The sequence below is a fragment of the Pipistrellus kuhlii genome, unplaced genomic scaffold (assembly GCF_014108245.1).
Source record: "Pipistrellus kuhlii isolate mPipKuh1 unplaced genomic scaffold, mPipKuh1.p scaffold_m20_p_9, whole genome shotgun sequence".
NCBI classification, from domain to species: Eukaryota; Metazoa; Chordata; class Mammalia; order Chiroptera; family Vespertilionidae; genus Pipistrellus; species Pipistrellus kuhlii.
This window is the reverse complement of record NW_023425595.1, coordinates 56,789,121-56,812,731: the sequence shown is the minus strand read 5'-3', so window position 1 is coordinate 56,812,731 and position 23,611 is coordinate 56,789,121. Positions and strand designations below refer to the sequence as shown.

Genomic DNA, 23,611 nt, shown 5'->3' with positions numbered 1-23,611 from the left:
GAGGGAGAGGGAAGAAAGTGGAGAGGAGAAAGGGAAGTAGAGAAGGGGCCCCAAATGCTCACAGCTTTCAGAAAGGCCAGGCGAGGGCCGAAAAGGAACTGAGCTTTAGTGGTATTTTCTGTCATTTTGCAATCTTAACTGAGTTCTCTGACAAAGGGTGCAGGATGCCCCTGAGATGGGTACCAGCAGCTGCTGTCCCCAAGGGAAACAGGTGAAAACACAGGAGTCAGTCACAGTAAATCTCAGACTTCAGACACTCAGTGAGCACATGGGTAACACAGAGGGAAGAGTGAGAGATGAGGGTAGCTCAGGATGACTGAACTGCATGGGGAGGGACATTGTATGGACTAAGTCTAAAGAAGGCTCTTCCCTGTTGCTGACTTGAGAGGAAAACGAGGCTGTTTAGTGACTTGAGAAATCCTTGTGTTTCAAACAGACAAAGTCCTGAAGGAGAAGAGGACTGTTTTTATCCAATCCGTGACCCCAGGTATAATAAATGGCTTGTTGGATGACCTGTTAGAAAAAAGAGTGCTGAACCAAGAGGAGATGGAGAAAATAAGAAAGGAAAATGCCACATCTATGGATAAGGCCCGAGCTTTGATTGACTCAGTCTATCGGAAAGGGCCCCGGGCAAGCCAAGTGTGTATCACTCTCATTTGTGAAAACGACTCCCACCTTGCAGAGAAGATGGGGCTCCCAGGTAAGGTCTGCAATTGGGAGTAATGTCCACCGAGGCCCCCTGACTTTAAACCACATAGGATGTCTTCATTGGTCATGTTTGTTTGCAGAAAGCTTCTTTACGTCTGGCAGTATTATATATGCCCTGTCTCCTTACCCTTTATTCCTATTCCTTTAGTCTCAGAGTCCTTCTTTGAATTAAAACTCACCTCCCCTCCTGAATATGTGGTAGCTTAGTTGTTGAAATTTATGAGAACAGTCTGATAAATTTCATACCACATTATCTAGTCCTCTTGGCAAGACACTTTATTTACTATTTATTTACTTACTTACTTATTTATTTATAATTTATTATTTATATAGTTAGTTAGTCAGTCAGTCTATGCCTGTCTTACTAACATAGCAAAGTTCATCTCTGGGTAAGTTCTTGTTTATCTTTTAATACCTTCCCCCCCCCACACATAACATTCCCCCAAATTAAAGACAATAACTAACAATAAGGGTTCAGCTAGTTACTTAAATCTAGGAATCCCTAGATACTTATATAGTTACCTGACATGAAGACTTCAGGTCTGTCAATGGAGTAGCTTTTTAAAAAATATATATTTTATTGATATTTTACAGAGAAGAAGGGAGAGAGATAGAGAGCTAGAAATGTCGATGAGAGAGAAACATCGACGAGCTGCCTCTTGCACACCCCCTAACAGGGGTGTGCCCGCCACCAATGTACATGCCCTTGACCGGAATCGAACCTAGGACCCTTCAGTCCGCAGACCTATGCTCTACCATTGAGCCAAACCGGTTTCGGCCATGGAGTATCTTTTTTATTTCTCTCCAAAAGTTTGCTCTCTAGGAAGAATAAAATATTTCAATGATGGTGAAGCACTCAGAACATAAATTCAATGCTGACAGAAAAGCTAGAATTTTAAATGTGGACTCTTTCACTTATTAATTGCCCTCTTGCGTTTTCTTTTATGTGATGTCCACTAGCATGGAACTAGGCTGCAGACCATTGTGTAAGGCCCAACCTTAACCTCACATCCTCCTGAGGCCCTGATACAAGACAGACAGGCATCTGACCTGCCCCTTCTCTCCATAGTTCCTAAGTCCCCTCACAGCCGAGATGGGAGCTCTGGCAACTCGCAACCGCCGGTCTCTTTTATGCTTCCCAATCCAATCAAAGGGAAAAGTGGTTCTTTGAAAGCAAGACATCTTTTTCTCAGGGACTGAGGGAAGCCTATGTCTGGCTTACTGACATACAAAGTTCATCTCTGGGTAATTTCTTGTTTTCCATTTATTTATTTATTTTCTTTTCTTTCTTTCTTTATTGATTAAGGTATTACAAATGTGTGGTTATTTTCCCATTGCTCACACCAACTGCCCCAATCCTACCCTCACTCTCACCCTCCATTGTTTCCATTGGTTATGTTTATAAGCATGCATAAGTCTCTGTTTTCATTTGAATACCTTTTTTTCCCCCTGTTTAACACTCCCCCAAAATAAAGATAATCAATAACTAACAATAAGGGTTGGGAGTAATTTTATAGTAGCCAACATTTCTCCTTCCTTGCCCCACTCCTTCCAGGTCATAGTCCTTGAGTTCTAGAGGCATTTGAACGAATCACTAGAATGAAGTTTACAAGTGGAGTCTCCTAGCTGCTGGTCAGCTGATGGACCCTCAGGCAGGCTGTCATGGCTTTGTGTCTCTCTCATCTACTTGGCAATTGTTTTCCAGGCCACATGATGTAATAATTAGATGACTTATTTGAATGACTCTAATAGGTAGATCTTTCTGAAAAGAAGTTCTTGACATGTACACGCCTGCCACCACAAAACCCTCTCCAGAGAACATATTTGAACTTATTGCTGGTTAGTCAGTCCAGCAGTCTGGATGGGAAGGGCGGGACAAACTTCAGTCTGTCCTCTTGGGCTGAGCATTTTGAGGGACAACCTATGGCTCTCCCTCATTCAGAGCAGGCAAATGGATCATATTTTTCTATGGGAATATTGACTTCAAAAGTTACTATGGGATGAAAACTCAGGGTATTTCATATATGTTAGCTCACACCAACTCTTAAAAGTTTTTGGATTAAGCTTCTAAGCTGTGTATTGTTATATTAAGATCCTTATAAAGGCTTAAAAAAACACACATGTAAGTTTAATTTCTGTCCTTGAAATTGACAAGCATAATGAATGGTGACCTCAGAGGATGCCTTGATAGGCTTGAGTTGTTTTATGCACCCAAACAGTGCAACAGGCTTTTCGGTGTTTGTTTGTTTGTGTTTTTGTCCCTAGGGGTGTGCCACTGAGTAGGGCAAATGCAGAATACAGAGCCTGCAGCCAGAGCCCCTGTCACATACATGAACCCACAATGCCCTTTGTGGGCTGGCAGAGTGGTTCAGTACACCAGAGCCTAGATTTGTGTTTATACGCTAACTCTACCTCTTTCCTGCTATGTGGCACTGAGATTAACTGCACCCTGATTGATGGTAGAGAAATGAGTCACCTCGTCGTCATTTTCTGCTGTGACAGAACTTGGCAGAGTACTTGTCCCAGCCTTTCCTTGGTTTTCTCTAAAATCTAGGTCAGCTCGAAGTTACACAGCCTCACTTTGCATGTACCTGCCAAGCAGTAGTGGGCACCTCAGGAGCCACCTTGAAACACACATATTAAGAGCACTCTTAACTTCTGTAGCTGATGGAATCTCATCATAGAAAGCAGAAATCAAGGGGCAGGTGCAGGCACGCTTCTCTTCTGCCTCCAATGTTAATGCCCAGTAATACATGTGTGGACAGGCTTTTGTTTCTCAATGACCAGTGTGGATGAACAGATCAAAGCTTGTGGACATTGTTTTCACCAGGGAGTTTCCAACAGAAAAAAGTGACTCATTTATGGCCTTTATCTCTCCTCAGGTGGGAAATCAGACAATGATCAAAATGCACACGACTCTCAAGCAAGACTTCTTCCCTTCACAGGTAATGCCATGTTCAAGGCAAGAACATTTTTGAACCCCAACTTTCTTGACATTAACTACAGATTCATGGGATAAATATGGGGTGAGGAGGCAATGGGCAGTTCTCCTGGATTGATCCTGTGTCTTTTGCTATTTTCAATCCATTCTGCTTTAGCAGAGGGCATTCCTGCAGTTTCACTTGCATATTTATAGCAACAAATTCTGAATATGTGTCTCAAATTCTGAATACTCACCTGAACGCCACACTTCATTATCCCATAGCCATCTGAACATAGGCACTGGCATCTCCCACAGCCCCCTTTCCTCTGCTTACCCAGAGTTAAACTTGCCATCTGCCTTCCTTCACACATTGGTTCTCATTCTCTTTCTTGGTTATGGTGCCTCCATTACCAGTTACTCAAACCGGAAACCGGAAATTCAATTTTAGCTCTTTCTTCTCCCTCAGTTCCCCCATTCAAACAGTATCTGAGATTTATTGATTCCTCTCTCAAGTCCAGATCTGTCTAGCCACTTCTCTTTGTATTACTATAGTTCAGAGCTCCAATTCCCATAGTTCTCTCTGATTCTCCTGCCATAATCTCATTATATTTTTCTTGTATTTTTAAAAATAAATCCATTATTATTTCCCACTGGGCTTTAAGCTTTATAAGTCCAGCCTCTTATTTGCTAAACTAGAGGTCTGGTGCACAAAATTTGTGCAAGGGGGGGGGGGGGGAGTTGTCCCTCAGCCCAGCTTTCACCCTCTCCAATCAGGGACCCCTCAAAGGATGACTGACTGCCCTTTCACAATCCAGGACTGCTGGCTCCCAACCGCTTGTCTGCCTGCCTGCCTGCCTGATTGTGCCTAACAAATTCTTCCTGCCAGCCTGATCACCCCCTAACCACTTCCCTGCCAGCCTGATCAATGCCTAACTTCTCCCCTGCTGGCCCTATTGCCTCTAACTGCCCTCCCCTACCATCCTGGTTCCCCCCCCCCCCAGCTGCCCTCCCTTGCAGGCCTAGTTCCCACCACAACTTCCTCCCCTACAGGTCTGGGCTCCCCTTAACTGTCCTCCCCTGAAGGCTTGATCACCCCTAACTGTCTTCCCCTACAGGCCTGATTGCCTACAAGTGTCATCCCTTGCATCCTTTGTCCCTTTCAACTGCCCTCCCTTGCTTGCCTGATCACCCACTACTGCTCTCCCATGCTAGCCATCTTATGGTGGCCATCTTGTGTCCACATGGGGGCAGCCATCTTTTACCACATGGAAATGGCCATCTTGTGTGTTTGAGTAATGGTCAATTTGCATATTACCTCTTTATTATATAAAATAATCAGTGTTTTATTTGTCCCGGGACAGTGTTTTACTCTCAGTTCTTGAAGTATTTCATCTGAAAGTTATTCTTTTCTCTAAATTTTGCAAGATAGTTAGAGCCACAAATGGAAATAGTTCAACAAATTTATAAATTGCTGTAGTGAACTTATTAAGGGTGGTTATCCATGAATTTTTCTTAGATATTTCATGGGATGGAGATACTCACTATATAATCAAATGCCTATTTCTTTACTAGAAGTTAGTAGCTCTTCTGTAATCAAATATTCCTCTTTAATATTTGCCATTGTTCTTCAGATACAATGTATGGAGAAATAGAATATTTCTTTCACTTAGTAATGATTTCTATAGTTTTCTTTAATAAATTAATTCTAATTAACTTTTACTTTACCCACAGTAAACACATTTCAGCCTGCCTTGTTTTGCCTAAATAAATGCACAATAATGTCTTCAAATTTTCCTTCAAAATTGAATATAACTCTCTTGTTTGAATAATTTAGCTTTTGATAGATCTTCCAAATATTGAGAAAACATAATTATTTTGAAAAAGACATTATGTTATTTCTTTAGCAAGTACATCACACTGCTGGATGGTAAAGGCTTTATTCACATAAATGACTGTTAAAACTCGTCCTCATATATTGATGTAATCATTGTTTAGTGCCATGAATCTATCTAATATGCATCTTGATTTTAGCATTTATCATTCTATCTCATAGTCATTCTAGTTAATATATTCAGTATTCCTCCTCCTCCTCCCCATACATACTCACATTAGAGATATCCTGGAGGATAGAACAAAAGCCCAACCTCCCTCCCTCCCTTCCTTCCTTCCTTCCTTCCTTCCTTCCTTCCTTCCTTCCTTCCTTTGTCTTTCCCTTCCCTCTTTCCTTCCTCCCTCCCTTCCACCCTTTCTTCCTCCCTCCCTCCCTCCCTTTCTCCTTTCTTTCCTTCCTTCCTTCCTTCCTTCCTTCCTTCCTTCCTTCCTTCCTTCCTTCCTTCCTTTCTTCCTCTTTCCCTTCCTTCCTTCCTTTTCTTCCTTTCTCTCTCCCTTCCTTCCTTCTTTCCTTCCTTGTTTCCTTTCTCCCTTCCTTCCTTATTTCTTTCCTTCCTCCCTCCCTTCCTTCCTTCTTTTTATCTCTAATGCATCTTAAGTAAATAAAAAATAAACACATGTATTCTAAAAACATTGAAATAGAGTGATTAAACTCTGCCTCAATTAAATTTTATTATCCATTTTAAATCATTTGAAATAAATTCATATTCTAAACATTTTATCTAACATATTGTTTTTGAGAGCTATATCAGGCATGGCCTTGAATAAATTCCCCTTTTATTCGTCTAATCTAAAGTTTTTGTAAAAATGCTGGTCCTCAGAGATAAAGGCTGATTCTTGTATTGCAACCCTAGAAGCCTCCTCTGGTGTGGAATGTGTTCCCATAGCAGTGACTCACTCAGTGGTGCTGGCATCTATCCCAGGGTTTTTCCTCTAAGGATTCACTCCCTCCTCTGTGGCTTCACATGCAGCTCATGCTGTGAGGAGCACCAGGCAGGACACCCAGGAATGCCATTATTCATAATGCCTCTTGTCTGTTGCAGCTCCCCAGGCAGTGAAAGACAACTCAGCTCAGCTGGTGGTTTCAGGACCAGGAGGGAGCCTCAAGCTCTGCCCGCCAGACATAGTCCAAAGGATATGGAATGAAAAGTCAGCGGAGGTGCTGTGCTCAGAAAACAGGATCTGGGTGGAAGAAACACTGGACTCATTGAAAGGGCAGTGGAGCTTTTTTAGAGCCACTTTCCTAGAGAAGTTCTAGAAAATCATGGTGGTGCTTCCCTTACACAAAGCATTCCTATCTCCTAGAATCTCCCAGATTTATGTATTGAGTTCTAAGTTTGATACCTCTCCCGGAGTAAATACTTAAAATAACAACAAAAACATCCTGGGATGCTTAATATGAATCAGATACTATTCTAAGCAAGTTGCAGAGTTGAGAAAACATATTTGAATAATACCTTGAACCCTAATAATAGCCTATGTTATAGATTAGGAAACTGTGCATTGGATGATAAAATATTTTGGCAAAAACAATAAGCATCAAAACATGTTCTCTCAATCCTAACTTAAAAAAAAAAATTAAATCCTAATCAGTTGTCATCTGGGAATTTGTAAGCTCTATTTTAACTCCTCTAGTAAGATTCATTTGACTTTCCTATAATTGTGGTTTATGAAATTTGGTTTCTGGATCAAACTAGAGGGGGAGAAATAGTCATATATCCTCAAGATGAATATTTAAAGGGAACAGGGCCATTTATGCAATTTGCATTTCCAACAGATTTACCCAGTAATGGGAAAGTCCACTCGGACACGTATTGCTCTCATTATCTGCAACACAGAGTTTGATAAGCTTCCCAAGAGAGCTGGAGCTGATGCTGATATCAGAGGTATGAAGATGCTGCTGGAAGGTCTGGGATACACTGTGGATGTTAAAGAAGACCTCACTGCTTTGGTAAGGTCTTCCAGAACGTAGGGACAATGATCACACCTTTCATTTGCCTAAATAACTTTTGGTTGGAGCACCAGAAACATAACTTCTTGATAATCTAAAATTTAAATTTGCCCTTAGAGGTGCTTCTCACCCCTCCTAACTAGAAAAAATTCTGGTGAAACTTTTATTTGAGAATTGCTCTGTGAACAAAAATACCCTTTCCTCTCTACTAGAAATCCCCAAATGACATTCTATAACCCTAGGTCATCTATGTTTGAATTGAAACTTAAGTTATCTTTTGTACCCCATTGATGTTTATATTATCCAGGAAGTTCTTAAGTGTCTTTTTATTGAATTTCCCAGGTGCCATGGTAATGGATCTCATGGTCCAAAAGTAATGGCATGGTCTCTTCCAGGACATGATTGCAGAGCTGAGGGCCTTCGCTGCCCGCCAGGAGCACAAGAACTCTGACAGCACTTTCCTGGTGTTTATGTCTCACGGTATTCGACAAGGCATTTGTGGGAAGAAACACTCCGAGGAAGTCTCAGATTTATTAGATATCAACACCATCTTTCAAAGTTTGAACACTTATAACTGTCCAAGTTTGAAGGACAAACCCAAAGTGATCATTATCCAGGCCTGCCGTGGTGGTGAGTGCTGTTGCGTTAGAACACAAGATATGCAAGTGTTGACCTCATCATTTCTATACATGTTTTGTGCCTGCTCCTTAATATCAAAGAATACCTACTGTCACCAAACAAAGCTATAGCTTCTGTGAGTTGTATGAATGGTTAGTAGATATTTATTCTACTTTCAACTAAAGAGATATCCCTTTTAGTCTCAAGACTTGGATGTTTCAGTGTCAATATAATTCATTTAGGGTTAGTAGAAATAAAGGTTGTTAAGAAGATAGTTCCTGGGATGTATGTGTGTACACAAATGTGAATGCAAGATAGCCACAAATGAATTAGTAAATATGGTTGAACAGAGGCTTACGGGAGAAAATAAATCTTTTGGCTTTTGGTAGTAACAAGATATAAAATCTTGTCTCTCTAGAGAATGAAGGCGTGGTGTGGTTAAAAGACTCAGCAAAAGATTCTGGAAACAGCTTCTCATTGGCTCCAGAAGATTTTGAATATGATGCCATTAAGAAAGCCCATATAGAGAAAGATTTTATTGCTTTCTGCTCGTCAACGCCAGGTAATGGGTGCCTGTGTAGGACACCTTTTTGGGCATTGCCAATACAGAAATTCACACACACACACACAAACACACACAAACACACACACACACACACACACACACACACACACACTCTGTAGAGAATGGGTATCTGTTGCACTTTCTATGACACTTCTGAAGAACAACTAAAGCAGTCCTCCTAGTTTAAATCATCAATTATCCGTACCCACAGAGATCACATATACTTTCACTAAATTAGTAATTAGTAAACTCCCATGGTGCAAAAATAGTTTCCTGGAACTGCTTGGGATCAATTGAGAAATATCTATGCTGAAGTAAATTAGAAGCTGATTCCACTTAGGGAAGGTTTACAATGTTGAGATCAATCAGCAGATCAATTTGCCTGGACATCAGCATGTATTTACAGAAAAGAAGTATTATAAATATAGGGGCAGGGAGAGATAAAAAAGCATAAGAGGCATATTGAACCTCTAAGTTAAATTGTTTTCAACTAGAAATATAGAGTGGATGAAAAAGAAAAAAACAACATAATGACTTCTAAACCTAGGCTATGGATTAAGAATACTGCCAATTATATTCTGACCCTGACATCCATTTAATATTTTGTAAAGTAGTCCTAGTTATTCAGCCTCTCTGGGCTTTCTTTGAATTCCTCATTGACATTATATATATATATATATATATATATATATATATATATATATATATATATATATATATATATATATATTAGAGGCACAGTGCATGAAATTCCTGTACTGGGTGGTGGGGGGAGTGTCCCTCAGCCCAGCCTGCATCCTCTCCAATCTGGGACCCCTCGAGGGATATTCAATTGCCCATTTATACCCAAACCCACCTGGATTGGGTCTAAATGGGCAGTTGGACATCCCTTTCACAATATAGGACTGCTGGCTCTCAACTGCTTGCCTGCCTGCCTTCCTTGTCCATAACTGCTTCTGCCTGCCAGCCTTATCATCCCCTAACCACTCCCATGCCAGCCTGATTGATGTCTAACTGCTCCCCTGCCAGCTTGTTTGCCCCCAACTTCCCTTCTCTGCTGGTCTGGTGACCCCTAACTGCCCTCCCCTACAGAGTTGATCCCCTCCAACTGCTCTCCCTTGCAGACCTGGTCCCTCTCAACTTCCCTCCCTTGCAGGCCTGGTCCCTCCTAACTACCTCCCCCTACCCAGGTGGCCTTCTTGTGGTTGCCATCTTGTGTCCACATAGGGGCAGGATCTTTGACCACATGGGGGCAGATATCTTGTGTGTTGGAATGATGGCCAGTCTGCATATTATTCTTTTATTAGATAGGATAGAGGCCTGGTTCATGGGTGAGGACCAGCTGGTTTGCCCTGAAGGGTGTCCTGTATCAGGGTGGGGTGTCCCCTTGGGGTGAGCAGTGGCCTGAGCAAGGGGCCTGTGGTGGTTTGCAGGATGTTCATGCACACTGGCAACCCAAGTAGAGGCCATGGTATCTGGAATTTATTTACCTTCTATAATTGAAACTTTGTAGCCTAGATCAGAGCCAAGCCTCCTGCTTGCTCCATGGCTGCAGCTATTTCTGTTTGGATTTGTTTATCTTCTATAATTAAAATTTTGTATCCTTGAGTGTTGGGAGGCCTAGGCCGACCAGGGTGTGTGGAAAGCTTGGCTTCCTCTATTGCCAGGAAAACCCAAGCCTCTCAACTGCTCTCTGTGGCTGCAGCCATCTTGGTTGGGGTTAATTTGCATACTCACTCTGATTGGCTGGTGGGTGTGGCTGGTGGCTGTGGCATAGTGACAGTTAATTTAAATATTACTCTTTTATTAGGTAGGATACTATATTTTGAAATTTCTTGAAATTCACATTTTTTTGTGTGTGTCAGTTGACCATGTCATAATGTAGAAATCTATAATATTATCCCCAAAAAATTAAAAACAGTAATGTGAGGCAAAAAGTCTCATACATTTACAAAAGATTTAGCAGATTTTGGTATTATTACATATTTTTTCTTTAAACCCCTTTAATCCCAGCATTCCAAAAAGATCTACCTCTGGCTATGTAGTCTTTTGTAGACAGACCCCCCTGGCTTCTCAACATTCATCTTGCTGAGTTCTTTCTTGTTTTCTTTTACTTTCCTCACCCCTCCATTGCAGTTGACACTTAAAAACTTCATCTCTGGTATTTTCAGTTAGCTATTTGCCACTAGTAAAGTTAGCATTCCTTTCTCTGGTGCTAATTGCAAGCATGTTGTAGTTCTCTCCTGAACGAACAAACAGCGCCATTTGCTCCCTTAATTTCACAAAGGACGTGTGGAGATTTTTGCCTCTATCCTCTTTCCATCCTCTTTGTTTAATAGGAACCAGCTCCATAAAATACCTGTGGCTTTAAATATAACTTTAACCTATAACTATTATATGTTTTATTGTCAATATTATTGGCTAAAATGTTTTGTTCAAGCTTGTGTCCATGATTATATACAGAGCTTTATAATTTTTCTCTTATACATTGTTTTGTAAAATTTTAAAATGGCGCAATGATTTTTATGTGTCTACTATTCATATAATTAATATAATTCTTCAAAATTTCTCTTTCATAAGGCTGTTTTGTCCTCCAGTAGAATACGATATTTCTCTCTTACACCTTATTTAGGTTTGCACTTCTTTTACATTGGTAGCATTCTCGTGTTCAGTTAACATTTCTTTGTACAAATACTTTATGATCAATAGTATTTTATTTTAATTAAATTATTTACATGGTCAATATTTGAAATGTTATTAATATAATTATTCTATATGGACTGGGTATAACACATCCTATATTTCCTAGACACTTATAGTCTTTCAATATATTTTTGTGGCAGAAAATTTTACCCTCCCTACACTTTATAATCAAGGCCATTGCATTTCAGAATTTATAGATAACTTAAATTAGAGTCTGTAAACAAATAATCTTGTGATTAACACTCAGGTATGTCTTCCCTAAGGCCCAATCACTTCCATCTACCTCATTCTGCCCTCACTTCCATATTTACCAGATTTATAGATTCGTGAATCCTAAGATGATACCAACTTAATATCTGCCCCATATATGGCATTAACAATCGTCAAGTATCAGTAAAAATATACTCATTACACATTGGATATATCATTGCATGATGGCCAACAGTGTATAGAAAACAGCATGAACTCAACATGCTTCCTCAGTTGGAGTGAAAATCCTAGCATTCTATCTTTTGGGCCAGACAAGAGTTTTGCATGAGATTTGGAATGTGCTTTATTCACAGATAATGTTTCTTGGAGACATCCCAAACGGGGCTCTCTTTTTATTATTAAACTTATCGAAATTTTGCAAGAACATGCCTGGTCCTGTGACGTGGAGGAAATTTTCCGAAAGGTAAGGCTCTCAATGTTTTCCATACTCTTATTTCCCTGGATACTTGACTATTCCAGATGGAAACCTAGGGAGCACCTCTGGACAGGTTTATCTTTCAGAAACGTTCTTCTTTCCAAATTAGCTTGGAGTTTCTTTGCTGAGTCAGCAAGCCTGAAAGGCAGATCCCATTTGCTATGATCTAGAAATCAACACCCAGAAAATAATAATTGATTTTTTAACTCCCATCAAACCCTAAGTAGACAAACAACTGGACTTTGATTTCCTCGTGTCCATAGCTTTCAGATCCAGAAACAGATTTCAACAGTCTGGTCATTCCATGCTTAGATATGTATATTATTATGATTCTTACAGATGCACAATCTTTTTGCTTTCGTGATTTATTTCACTCTACTTTCTGTAATTTTTCAAGCTTAAGTGAAGGTTCTTCTCGTCAAGAAAAGAAAAATATAGGTTCTCTTTTCCCTTTAGGTTCGATTTTCATTTGAGTCCCCGGATGGCAGGGCACAGATGCCCACTACTGAAAGAGTGACTTTGACAAGATGTTTCTACCTCTTCCCAGGATATTAATATAAGTAAGTTGTATCAGTGTCAATGCACAGATGTGTGTGTGTGTGTGTGTGTGTGTGTGTGTGTGTGGATGTGCGTGTGTGAGCACGTGTGCGCGCGTGCCAACATGGGCCCGCACAGGTGGGAAGGGTGGGTGAGGTTGGGGAAGAAAGCCTCAACTTCATCCTTATCAAGGTCTCAAGGCCTCAGGTAGTAAATGGGAGCTACTAAAGGATGCTTTCTGCTGGTTCGTTGCAGAGCATGCTGCTCTTGTCTCAAAGTTCAGCAGTCAGAAGTCCCTTTCTCAGGGTCAGCTGATATAGACTGAGATGTGGCCATGAAATGATGAAAGTTTGGTTTTAGATGTCTCTCTCTTTCACACAGTAGGGCAATATTTAGACATAGCATGGTCTCTTCCTTCTGTCTCCATGAGTAGAGTGGTCTTTTAACTTGCATTTCTTTTAGCAGAACACTTTTAAAAAATATTTCTGTGTGTGTGTGTGTGTGTGTGTGTGTGTGTGTGTGTGTGTGTGTTTTCTTGTAGGAAACCAGGATCCTGTCATTTTTGGAATTATGACTGCAGGAAACACACATTTCTTTCAACGTTCTAATAAATCTGAAATTTAAAAAATAAAAAAGTTGTTATGCTGTTTTTCTACTCTGAGAAGATATGGAATGGGATTTGGAACTTATAATGGATCTGGAGACCTTATACTTGACCCATGATCAATGAACAATCTAATAGCACCATTCTTTTTTCTTTTTTCTTTCTTTTTTTTTTTTCTAGAAACCATTCTCTGGGCTTTCAGGTATAGGGATACAGATGCCAATCACAGTAGCCACCTGACTTCAAAGAATCTGCTGCTCAGCAGGAGGGATGCAGAGTATGATAAGTGATGTATCCAAAACCCTAGAGTTTACCACTACCAGAAACTCCATATTTTGATCCTTTCTTAAGGCATTTTAGGCCTGCAAAGTAATTTTGACTCAACTCCAGGCAACTCACAGTTTATAGTGCTATTGGGAACAGAACCCAACAAACACAAAACAATTGGCTGACCATATATGACACCCCATATATTGTATACAAAATAATATTCTTATGAGGTGCATTGGTAATGAGTTTGAGGTAAAATCCTCCAGTCTAGACTTGGAAAGCACTGAAACGACTACCTTTCACATCCAATTTGAGCCTTTCCTAATCCTAATCCATTAGGAGTTGAGGTGAATTTCTGAACTTTTGAAAACCTTACAAGTTGAATGTCAAATTTTTTTCTCTCCCACTAACTTAATCTTTTGTACATTTGTTTTACTGCAGCCTGAGACAGCTTCTCTAATGACTCATTGTTCAGAGAATATAAAAAAAAATGGTAGTGAGAAGTCACCTTGCAATCAAGGGGACTAGCAAGGCTAGCCCCTTACCCACACAGTTTTCCCAGGCTTGTTTGGATAGCGGTTATCAGTACAATGAGAGCAACCTTTCAATGGCTACCTGTAGTCCTCCTGATCCAGCTTTCCTGTCTTTCTTTCTTTTCTCAATTCTCACCTCCCTACCTCAGCCAGGTTCAACCTGTCAGGCTGGCCCTGGCAGTCACCCTCAATGAAGATTAACCATGTAGGCAGGTTTAGGCAGTTACAGAAAAGCATGAGGAGAGTGGAGACACAGATTCCTTCAGACCTTATCCACAAAATCTCAAAATCACAGGGAGACAGGGAGGGGATGATACCAGCACAGTGGAAACAGAAAACAGAAGCTATTTTGCATAATTCTTATCTGGAAATACAAGAAGATCTGTTAGTTTTAACTCCCTCATGAGTTTATGAGTTTTAAGTGAGCAGAGGAGAAATACTGAGGGGTCAGAAAAAGGACAGTGAGAAGGAAGTGTGGGGAAAACAAAGTGAAAGAAGGAAAAGGGGGGAGGGAAACAGAGGTGCCAGCCAATAGGAAAATGTTACATCATTTACATTTCTTTTCCCTGAAAGGAAGAAAATTTTCTTCCCAAGGGATTTTCCCGAACTGTCCCGTGAACTCAAAATTCTAAGATGCAGTTGCCAAATGTCTGGTTAGTTGCCCCACCCCCTGCAATGAGGAAATGCCAGAAAGTTTCATTTTCGAGCTTGTGACTTGCTTCCCAGCAGCAGGAAGGGGCTGAGGCTGGTGGCACCCATGGCTGGTGAGTAGGGGTCTTTTCTGGCTAAGGGTCAGGGGCTTGGGTCTTAGGAAGCTTTCTATTGCTCCCGACAAACACAAATAACAAAAAAGGAAACAGGAGCCTGTGGCTTGCTTCCCCTTATTAGCTCTGTGTAGCTTGAATCACCCAGGGACATTGCCTTAGAAAGATGGAAAGCAAGGTTTCCAGGTATTTTAGAACCAGGAAAAGTTAATTCCTTTCTTTCAGCTCATGGTAATAAAGGGGAGGGAGAAGACAAACAGAGTAAGTTCTTTTTGTGTGAGGCAACTCTTGAACAGTCTTAATGCCTTCTGAGATCTTCTTGCTTCTGGCTGTTTCCAAATTAGTTATCTGGGTGAGAAACTGCTCCCAGGATCCCATAGGCCAACTTTGAACTCCTGCCCCTTTGCCATCTCCTGTCTTGAATTACATACTTGGTCCTTTGAGGTGACTGTTTCCCCCTTTTCTCTCTAGTCCTTGTGCTAAGGACTCCAGTGCAGTTTTTCCTAGATCACTATCACAGGTTTTTAAGGAATCGGATCTTCCTCTCTCCAGGTTTTAATCCTCCAATCCATCGTGTTGATAATACACAGAAGCTGAAAAAGCAGGAGATTAGCTATGTATGCAGCTAATAGTCAAACACGTCATAACACTTTTTGTTTGTTTGTCTCATTCTCTTAATTTGAAAGAAAGGGGTTCAACTAGGTCATCAGTTTCTAAACTTTATAACAAATCTGAATAATGTATAGTCATGTTTAAAAGTTCATGTGATCCTGCCCCTGAATTTCTCCACCTTAATTAGACAGTAGGCATTTCTAGCCTTATAAAGATTTGCCGATAATTCTTATATAACTGATCTGACACGTGTTTGTTTGCAGATTAGAATCAATAGGAAAAGTAATTAGTTATCTTTCAGTTCTCACATTCTAGGTATCTCTACATGCAATTTCCTTACTCAGAAACTACATTGAGGTTCCCTGTTGCCTTCTTAAAAATGTCTGAACATTTCAGAAAGGTTTTTCTGCCTTTCAAAATATGTTTATCCATTTTTCCATTACTCTCTCTAAATTATGAAAATATGAATTCAACTTCACAGCAAATATATTTAATGTATGTATCTTCTCTACTATATAATAAGAGAGAAATATACTAAATATCAGTTACACCCTGAGGCATAATGACCGACCTTGTAATGACCAGATCACAGATCTGCAGGAGGGTGGGGTAGCGAATTATAAGTGGGCCGTGGAGACCTACAGGAGGGAGCAGGGCAGCAAGCTGTGAGGGGAGGAAAAAAGGGAGTGGGGGAAACTACAGGAGGGTGGCAGCGACCTAGTGGTCCATAGATTCATGTGCAGGGCTACTAATATATATATATTGCTCTTCATGATATAATCTCTCCAGGGTTTATGACTTTATGACTTATCTCATGGCATTTATCTTAAGTTCCTATAATACAAAATTGATTGTATTCTTGTCTTCTTCATGAAGCTGGAGAGTAGTGGGTAAAACTCACACTCAGGGCTGCGTCTTTGCCTGGGCAGGATGGTCTCACTGATTATTACAGTGGAATCAGGGCATCATTAGACAATAGATGTGAGAAACTGAAAGGCAAGAGACAAAAACAAATAAATGGTCTAATAAATATAAACAACCTAATTTGGTTAGCTACTATTATACAATTAACAAGGACAAGGAAAAAAAATTGCTAGCTTAGTGAGAAATAGGCATCTGGAGCATATACTCTGTCTAGTTTGGGAGCATCATTTCCCCGAAGGAAGTGACATCTCATCTGAGATATAGAGAATAAGGGAGCAGTGGGGAAACAGGAAAGAATGTGGGTGTGGGATACTGTGCACATAGAGCTTCCTAAGTAAGAGCCTTCTAGAAGCAATGTAAGAAGAAAGGTGGGTAACTGACAGAGGATGAGGATGAATGAATGAGAAGACCTACATTAGATTAAGCTCAGAGGTTTCATGATCAAATCTAGATTTTAACACCCTAACACTACTTCATTGTGGAGAACAGATTAGAAGGATCCAAAAGTAAATTTATAAATCTCCTGAAGTAATGAAGAAAGGAAGGATGTTGGCCTGAAATGTAATATTGTACAATTAAACATGAGAGAAGTGGGCAGATTCTGTAAAATTTAGCAGAGAAAACCAATACAATTTGACATGAGATGGAAAATGAGCATCTCAGAAAACAGGAGAGATTCACTATTACCACATGATGCCCTTGGTGTTTAGATATAATTCACTACTAAAGGGAACAATGCACTTGGTGTTTAGATATAATTTACTAGTAAAGGGAATAAAACATATAGGTTTAATTTAGTGATTTTTAAATCATAGAGACTGAAGTATTTAATCACAAGTCCTGGAAAGTCCTCTCTCAGTCCACATTGAACCATTCACTGATCTATGTATATAAAGATCAACTTTCTGAAGATGATTTTAATAACTTTTGGTATATTGAGAGGAGGTAGATATGTGAGTCTCCATTTTAGTATCCACATCTGGCCTGAATCCATAAATTTAGGAGTAATTTCTAATGAAGCCATGAGGATGTAGAGATGATGAAAAGTGTACCTAAGGCCAAACTCCTTGGTTGTATTGTTTACCACATTTCTCCCATGCCATTCATTCAGTCAACACTATACAACCTCGTTGAGTGCACAGATAAATGAATTGAAGCCCAGAACTCAGGTAGACTAAATCTTCCATACATTAACTGTATGCTGTTTGCAATTCTTCAAACTCTCTGTTCTATCATCTGTATACTATATTGCACCTCCATGTTTTTATTACCTTTTCTAAGAAGCCTTTGTGGTCACACCTGAAGAAATTTGAATTCCTGAAATACTTTGCATTATTTTAAGTAATTCTCCACAAATATCATGTAAGGTAGTTTGCTGACTTAAGAGTGTGTGTATGTGTGTGTGTGTGTGTGTGTGTGTGTATACAGGTGCGCACGTGTGACAGGGGGACTTTGAACCCCTGAGTTTGATTCCCTTCTCTCCACTTACTATACACACTGTGCACTAAACATACAATTTGTGTCAATTACTTAACCAATTTCTCTGGATCTCCTTATTTTATATAATAGAATTATTAAAATTCTGGTTAGATGGAGTTTTGGTAGAATATAAGAGAGAAGATTCATGCATAACACTTGGCACCAGTGGGGACTTGATAAATATGAATTATTATTACTGAAGCTGTGCTATAAAAAGAGAATGTGAATCCCAAATTGTGTGATTTGGGGCAAATGATTTTTAAATAGAGAAAATAATGGTTATCTCATTAAGTTATTGGGAGGATATAGCATATTAATGTTTGTATTTAGTACAGAGACATGTAAATAATAATAATAATAATAATAATAATAATAATAAAGATGCTTTATATTGCTTTATATGTATTTCCTTCTCAATAAATTTAAGTATGCCGAAACCAGTTTGGCTCAGTGGATAGAGCGTTGGACTGCGGACTGAGGGGTCCCAGGTTCAATTCCAGCCAAGGGCATGTACCTTGGTTGTGGGCACATCCCCAGTAGGGAGTGTGCAGAAGGCAGCTGATCAATGTTTCTCTCTCATTGATGTTTCTAACTCTCTATCCCTCTTACTTCCTCTTTATAAAACCCAATAAAATAAAATATATTTTAAAATAAATAAATAAATAAATAAATAAATTTAAGTGGACAAGAGATGTTAGCTGCGATTGATATAAGGTAACAATTAATTTATGTTTTGTTTCTTTCTCATAATTGCTAATAAATAAACATTTATTGAAATAATTCAAGATGACATGGAAAATGAGGCTAGTGTTTCTGGGCTCACGTTTTTCTTCAATGACCTGGCACATTTTCTTTAGAAAGTGTCATTTTTGTGTCCAGGCTATCCTTATATCTAGATGGACTGAATAATTATCTTAGAATTAATTGAGAATTGATGAGATATTCTGCCTTCCCATATATGTCAAAATCATACCTGTGCTCTTAAAAAATCACTTAGCACTTTGACTTTTATATTCCTCTATAAAAATTCCAACCATCCCAGGTGGTAATAAATTAACCAATTCTCAAATTAATCCACCATATTGAAAAATTAGTCATCAGATTATTTTCAACTCTAAGTTTTGATTGAGATAAGATTTTATAGTATTAGGAACCTAGAGGCATTTATTCACTTATTCATTACTTCATGTTTTCAGCAAGCTTAAAGTACTTTTAAGATTTTAAGCACAAAGATGTAACTAAGAGATGTGGATGCAAATTGTGGATTCAAAAACATAGTGCTTTCACCAAGAAAACTAATTACAGAGATAATAAATTCTGTGGTATAATGAGACAAGAGCATGGATATTTCTTGGAGTATATATATCATTACTATGGGATTAAAAAATAGAAAGAGAAATATAAGATGAGTGGATGACATTAAGCTCAATGTCAGAAAAAGAAGATAACAAGCTATCCAAAAATCTTAAGTGGCAATGATTCATTAAAAAATGCTTAGTATATAATGAAAGAGGTTTGTATTTTATTGGGGAAATGTTGAAATAGTCAGAAGGTACTTCAAGAGTATTTCACATTTTAGGGAGCTCTCTAGATATAGTGTGAAACTCTTAAGGCTTTGCCCACAGTTGAAGGAGTCTTTGTATTTCTGACAGAAGAACACAACAAAAAACCACTAAAGGCTTTGGAATCTATTGGGAAAGAACTCTTGGATGGAGCTTTGGATGTATTGGTGAAAAAAGATATTCTGAAATTGAAGGAAACTGACAAAAAAAAATTCAATGATGCCAAACATGGAGACAAGGCCCGGGTTTTGGTGAAGGCTGTGCAGCAGAAAAGCCATGAAGCAGGTCAAGTTCTTGTCCAAACCTTTCTTAACACAAACAAAAATGCCATCAGCAATGAAGGTAAGAATAGAGCTGATATTACAACAAATTTCTCAAACTATCTGGAATCTGTTTATACAGGGTAATATTGTTCTTTTAAATAAATAAAAAAAATCAGGGAGTGCCTTGATTGGTTCATGTAAATAAACATCAAGGTTTGTTCCTGTGCAAAAATCTTGTTAATTAGATCTGTCAACCCTCTCCACTATTGTTTATGAATTCTTACTCCTTCCTCAGAAAGGAGGAGTGCTAGACTTTCCCAGTCTCTTGCAAAATTTGTCAAGTGATGCCAAGCTGTGACAGATATACTTAAATTTTTGTAAGGATTGAGTCAGGATGAGTCAGAAACAAATTTCTTCAAAAGGGAGGAGTTCTTCCCTCACATTTTAAAAGTTGGGTTGAAAATTTAGTCTGGTTGATCAGAAGTTTGGAGGCAAGGACAGCTAGTGCATGTTAGAATCTCTGAGCAAAATGTTATCCCTCTAACCCTGGAATCAGTACTCTGGTGGCAAGTTAGTATTTCTCCTTGACATGGCTGACTCCACAGCTTTGCAAGGAATCTTAGCAGTCCATCTGCTCTGGACAAGTTGAGAATTCAGGCTGAGGTCCCTGAAAAAAAGTATGCCTAGATGGTACTGGATCCAGGATTCTTTTAGTTGCTTAGTGTGGGTCTCTGTCTGTGTCTGTGATTTGTATAAATTAGGAGCAGACTTGCGATGTTATACCCTCCTATATAATAAAAGACTAATATGCAAATTGTCTGTTCCACTGAGAGTTCCACAAGTGGGTGGAGCCCATGGTCCTTCCCCCTCAGCTGGCCAGACAAATTGGCCTTGAATCAGGGTGGGCCAGCCGGACCCCACCTGTTCGGGAATTTGTGTACCAGGCCTCTAGTCCAAAATAATAACTACCAGCCACATTGTGATTATAGAGTACTGGAATTGTGGCTACTAACACATGTTAAAATGGTAATAGTTTGAATATATTATGTTAAATAAAATATTATTAAAAGTAATTTCATCTGTTTACCTTTTTAATGCAAAATAGTATAAAAATTTTAATTGCACATGTGACTTAATTATGTTTCTAATGAATAGCCCTGTATTAAATATTTACTCAATATACTCTTGCTCAGTGACAAGAAACCACCCACCTAGATGAGTGAGTGCTCTAGAGTAAAATATTTCAAGGCTCGCCGAACCCGGTTTGGCTCAGTGGATAGAGCGTCGGCCTGCGGACTGAAAGGTCCCAGGTTTGATTCCGGTCAAGGGCATGTACATTGGTTGCGGGCACATCCCCAGTAGGGGATGTGCAAGAGGCAGCTGATCGATGATTCTCTCTCATCGATGCTTCTAACTCTCTATCTCTCTCCCTTCCTCTCTGTAAAAAATCAATAAAATATATTTTTAAAAAATATATTTCAAGGCTCAAGCTGTTTTAGCTGAATATAAAAATGCTAAGTTTGACCCAAGTCACCATGGAAGATGTTTTCCTCGTTATAATCATAATCTAGTATTATATTTATGGATGGATCTGCTACTAAGAATATCCCCCTTCTTTCTCAATCACAATACACCTCTTCATATTAGAGGTTACATACAAGGAAAATTCCTACATTTAAAGGTGTTTAAAATTTTTCTCATGATTTTCCTTCTCTGTCATATGTCTTAGGTTATCATGGGTAACAGATGCAGATATTAAAATTTACATCATGTGATGCCATGTGATATATCCTACAGGTCCTCCAGAAACGACTGGGCCAGCTGAGTCAGCAGAAACTACAGATACCCTCAAGCTTTGTCCTCTTGAAGATTTCCTGAAAGTGTGTAAAGAAAAGGCTAAAGAGGTACTGTGTTCTATCCATAAAATAGAGAAAGAGAGAGAAACACTTGCTCTCACTAAGTATAGGATTTCCTAAAGCACTGATTGCAGAATGGTAGGGTTGGGACAGCAAAAATCTTTATCATAGCTGCTTTGAGCAAGGAGGAACTCACATAGCCTCACACAGATTGCAATTTTCTTTCAGTCCCATGATAAAACACAGATCTCTCTGTTCATTTATTTGTTCTATCTATTTGACACTTCTTCGAATTAAGCTATAGCTATAGATCAAAATATTTAGTAATTATTTTCAAACTAGTTGAAAAGTCTAGACACAAAACATGACTTAAATATAATTAAAGCTTGAAATCTGTTTTATCTTAGTGTGTTAAAAATAACACTGAAATAATGAATTTACCAAATGAACTTCATCTATGATGTATTTATTTTTAGTTGGAGTCATTGGAAAATGTCTCCTGCTTTTTATGAAATTTGATCTGAACCTTGAACACTGAGAATGATTTGTCTAGGTAGAGAAGAGAGAGAAAAGGTTATGGTTGGAATGGTTCTAGTCCCTTCAAGATTCTTGCATAAATATCCCAAATATGTTCTAGGTCCACTTCTGGGCTCTTGGAAAATCAATTACATTCTTTTATTTCTTGGTCTATTTTTATTTTCCTATAATGCGGAAATGCAAAATCACTTTCAATTCTCACTTCTTTCTTTTGTCAGTTCAATCCATTACAAAGAAAAAACAGGGTCTCTGGTACAAGCGAGGAGACACTGCAGATCTATGAGCCTCTAGAGATTAGTATGTGAAGGTTTAAAAGAGATAAGTAAAACAAACTCACTGCATATCTATTTCCTGCAGATCTATCCAATAAAAGAGAAAACGAGCCGCACTCGCCTGGCTCTCATCATATGCAATAGAGAGTTTGGTCATCTTAAGCCCAGGAAGGGGGCCGAACTTGACATCACAGGGATGGAAGAGTTGCTTGTGGGCCTCGGCTACAGTGTGACTGTGGAAGAGAACCTCACAGCCAAGGTAGGGGCTCCTCACCCACCCCAAACAAGCACATATTCTACACACCCTCCTGCTAACAAATTAACTTTATAAGGATAGCCAGATACTTTACCAACCTTAGGCCACATATCTCTCTGTGTGTGCACATGCATGTGAGTATGTGTGTTTATAAGATGAAATTATTAGAAAGGGGAACTCTCTGTCTCCTTTGAGCTCCAAATATCCCCAATTCCATAAAACTAGACACAAAGTGACTGGCATTCATACCCACATAATTCTTGTATCCAAAGTGGGGTAATTAGGATTCAGACTCAATATTCCCAGGAAATTCTACAGTAATGAATGTTCAAAAGGAATGTACTCGCCATGTAAATATTGAGTCCTAACTTGATCTCAGGGTCTATTTTTGGTGCTGAGGGTAGGTCAGTGAATGAGACCAGATATTCCAAGTTCAAATTGATTTAGGTTTACTGGTCAGGGGTCAATCATATAAAAAGAAAAACAGAAAATTTCAGAGATTTGATGTGTCCTGTGTCTCTCTGTAAGAGTGAAAATAAAGTTAAAAGTAAGTGGAAAAAGAAAAGACAACATAAAAGTGCATTGGTGAGTGGGGAGTAATTTCTTTGATGGAACTGTCAGAAAAAGCCTTGTCAGGAGACAGTATGGGACCTCACAGATGACTACTAGTAACAAGAGAGCTCTGGGAACATGTGAATGCAGTACATTCCAATGGGGATGACTACCATGAGAAGTCTGAACTACAAATGGAACTGGCATGTGAAATATACAAAAAGACCAGTGTAAGGAGAGCTTTGAGAGGGTGGCAGGAGGGAGTACACATATGTCAGAAGGTTGATGTTATTCTAAGTACAGTAGCAATGGCTATTGAAGGGAAATGGTATGATACATTTATAATGCATGCCTCCTATTAAGTAATTAACAGAAGACAGAAATAGAAAGGAACAGTATGTAAGTAAAAATAAACAAATGTAAATGACATCAAGAGGGCAGCTCATATAATGTTAGAAGGAGCAGGTCCTTGAACCCCCAGCTCCACTGTCAGAAGACAAACAAAACTATCATTGAGCACCACTATCTGAAACACAGTGACTGGAAC

The 23,611-nt window shown here is 39.2% G+C and overlaps 1 protein-coding gene across 1 annotated transcript in view; it reads left to right on the top strand.

Moving 5' to 3' along the window:
- LOC118713781 overlaps nucleotides 1-23,611 on the top strand; it is a 32,083-nt gene that overhangs the window by 282 nt on the left and 8,190 nt on the right. The window contains exons 2-14 of the mRNA XM_036428667.2: nucleotides 437-698; nucleotides 3,586-3,653; nucleotides 6,565-6,680; nucleotides 7,299-7,472; nucleotides 7,868-8,102; nucleotides 8,509-8,652; nucleotides 11,922-12,031; nucleotides 12,500-12,595; nucleotides 13,365-13,386; nucleotides 14,668-14,751; nucleotides 19,419-19,670; nucleotides 21,380-21,495; nucleotides 22,342-22,515. Coding sequence (XP_036284560.1) covers nucleotides 437-698; nucleotides 3,586-3,653; nucleotides 6,565-6,680; nucleotides 7,299-7,472; nucleotides 7,868-8,102; nucleotides 8,509-8,652; nucleotides 11,922-12,031; nucleotides 12,500-12,595; nucleotides 13,365-13,386; nucleotides 14,668-14,751; nucleotides 19,419-19,670; nucleotides 21,380-21,495; nucleotides 22,342-22,515 — 1,853 coding nt within the window. The remainder of the gene's footprint in view (nucleotides 1-436; nucleotides 699-3,585; nucleotides 3,654-6,564; nucleotides 6,681-7,298; nucleotides 7,473-7,867; nucleotides 8,103-8,508; nucleotides 8,653-11,921; nucleotides 12,032-12,499; nucleotides 12,596-13,364; nucleotides 13,387-14,667; nucleotides 14,752-19,418; nucleotides 19,671-21,379; nucleotides 21,496-22,341; nucleotides 22,516-23,611) is intronic.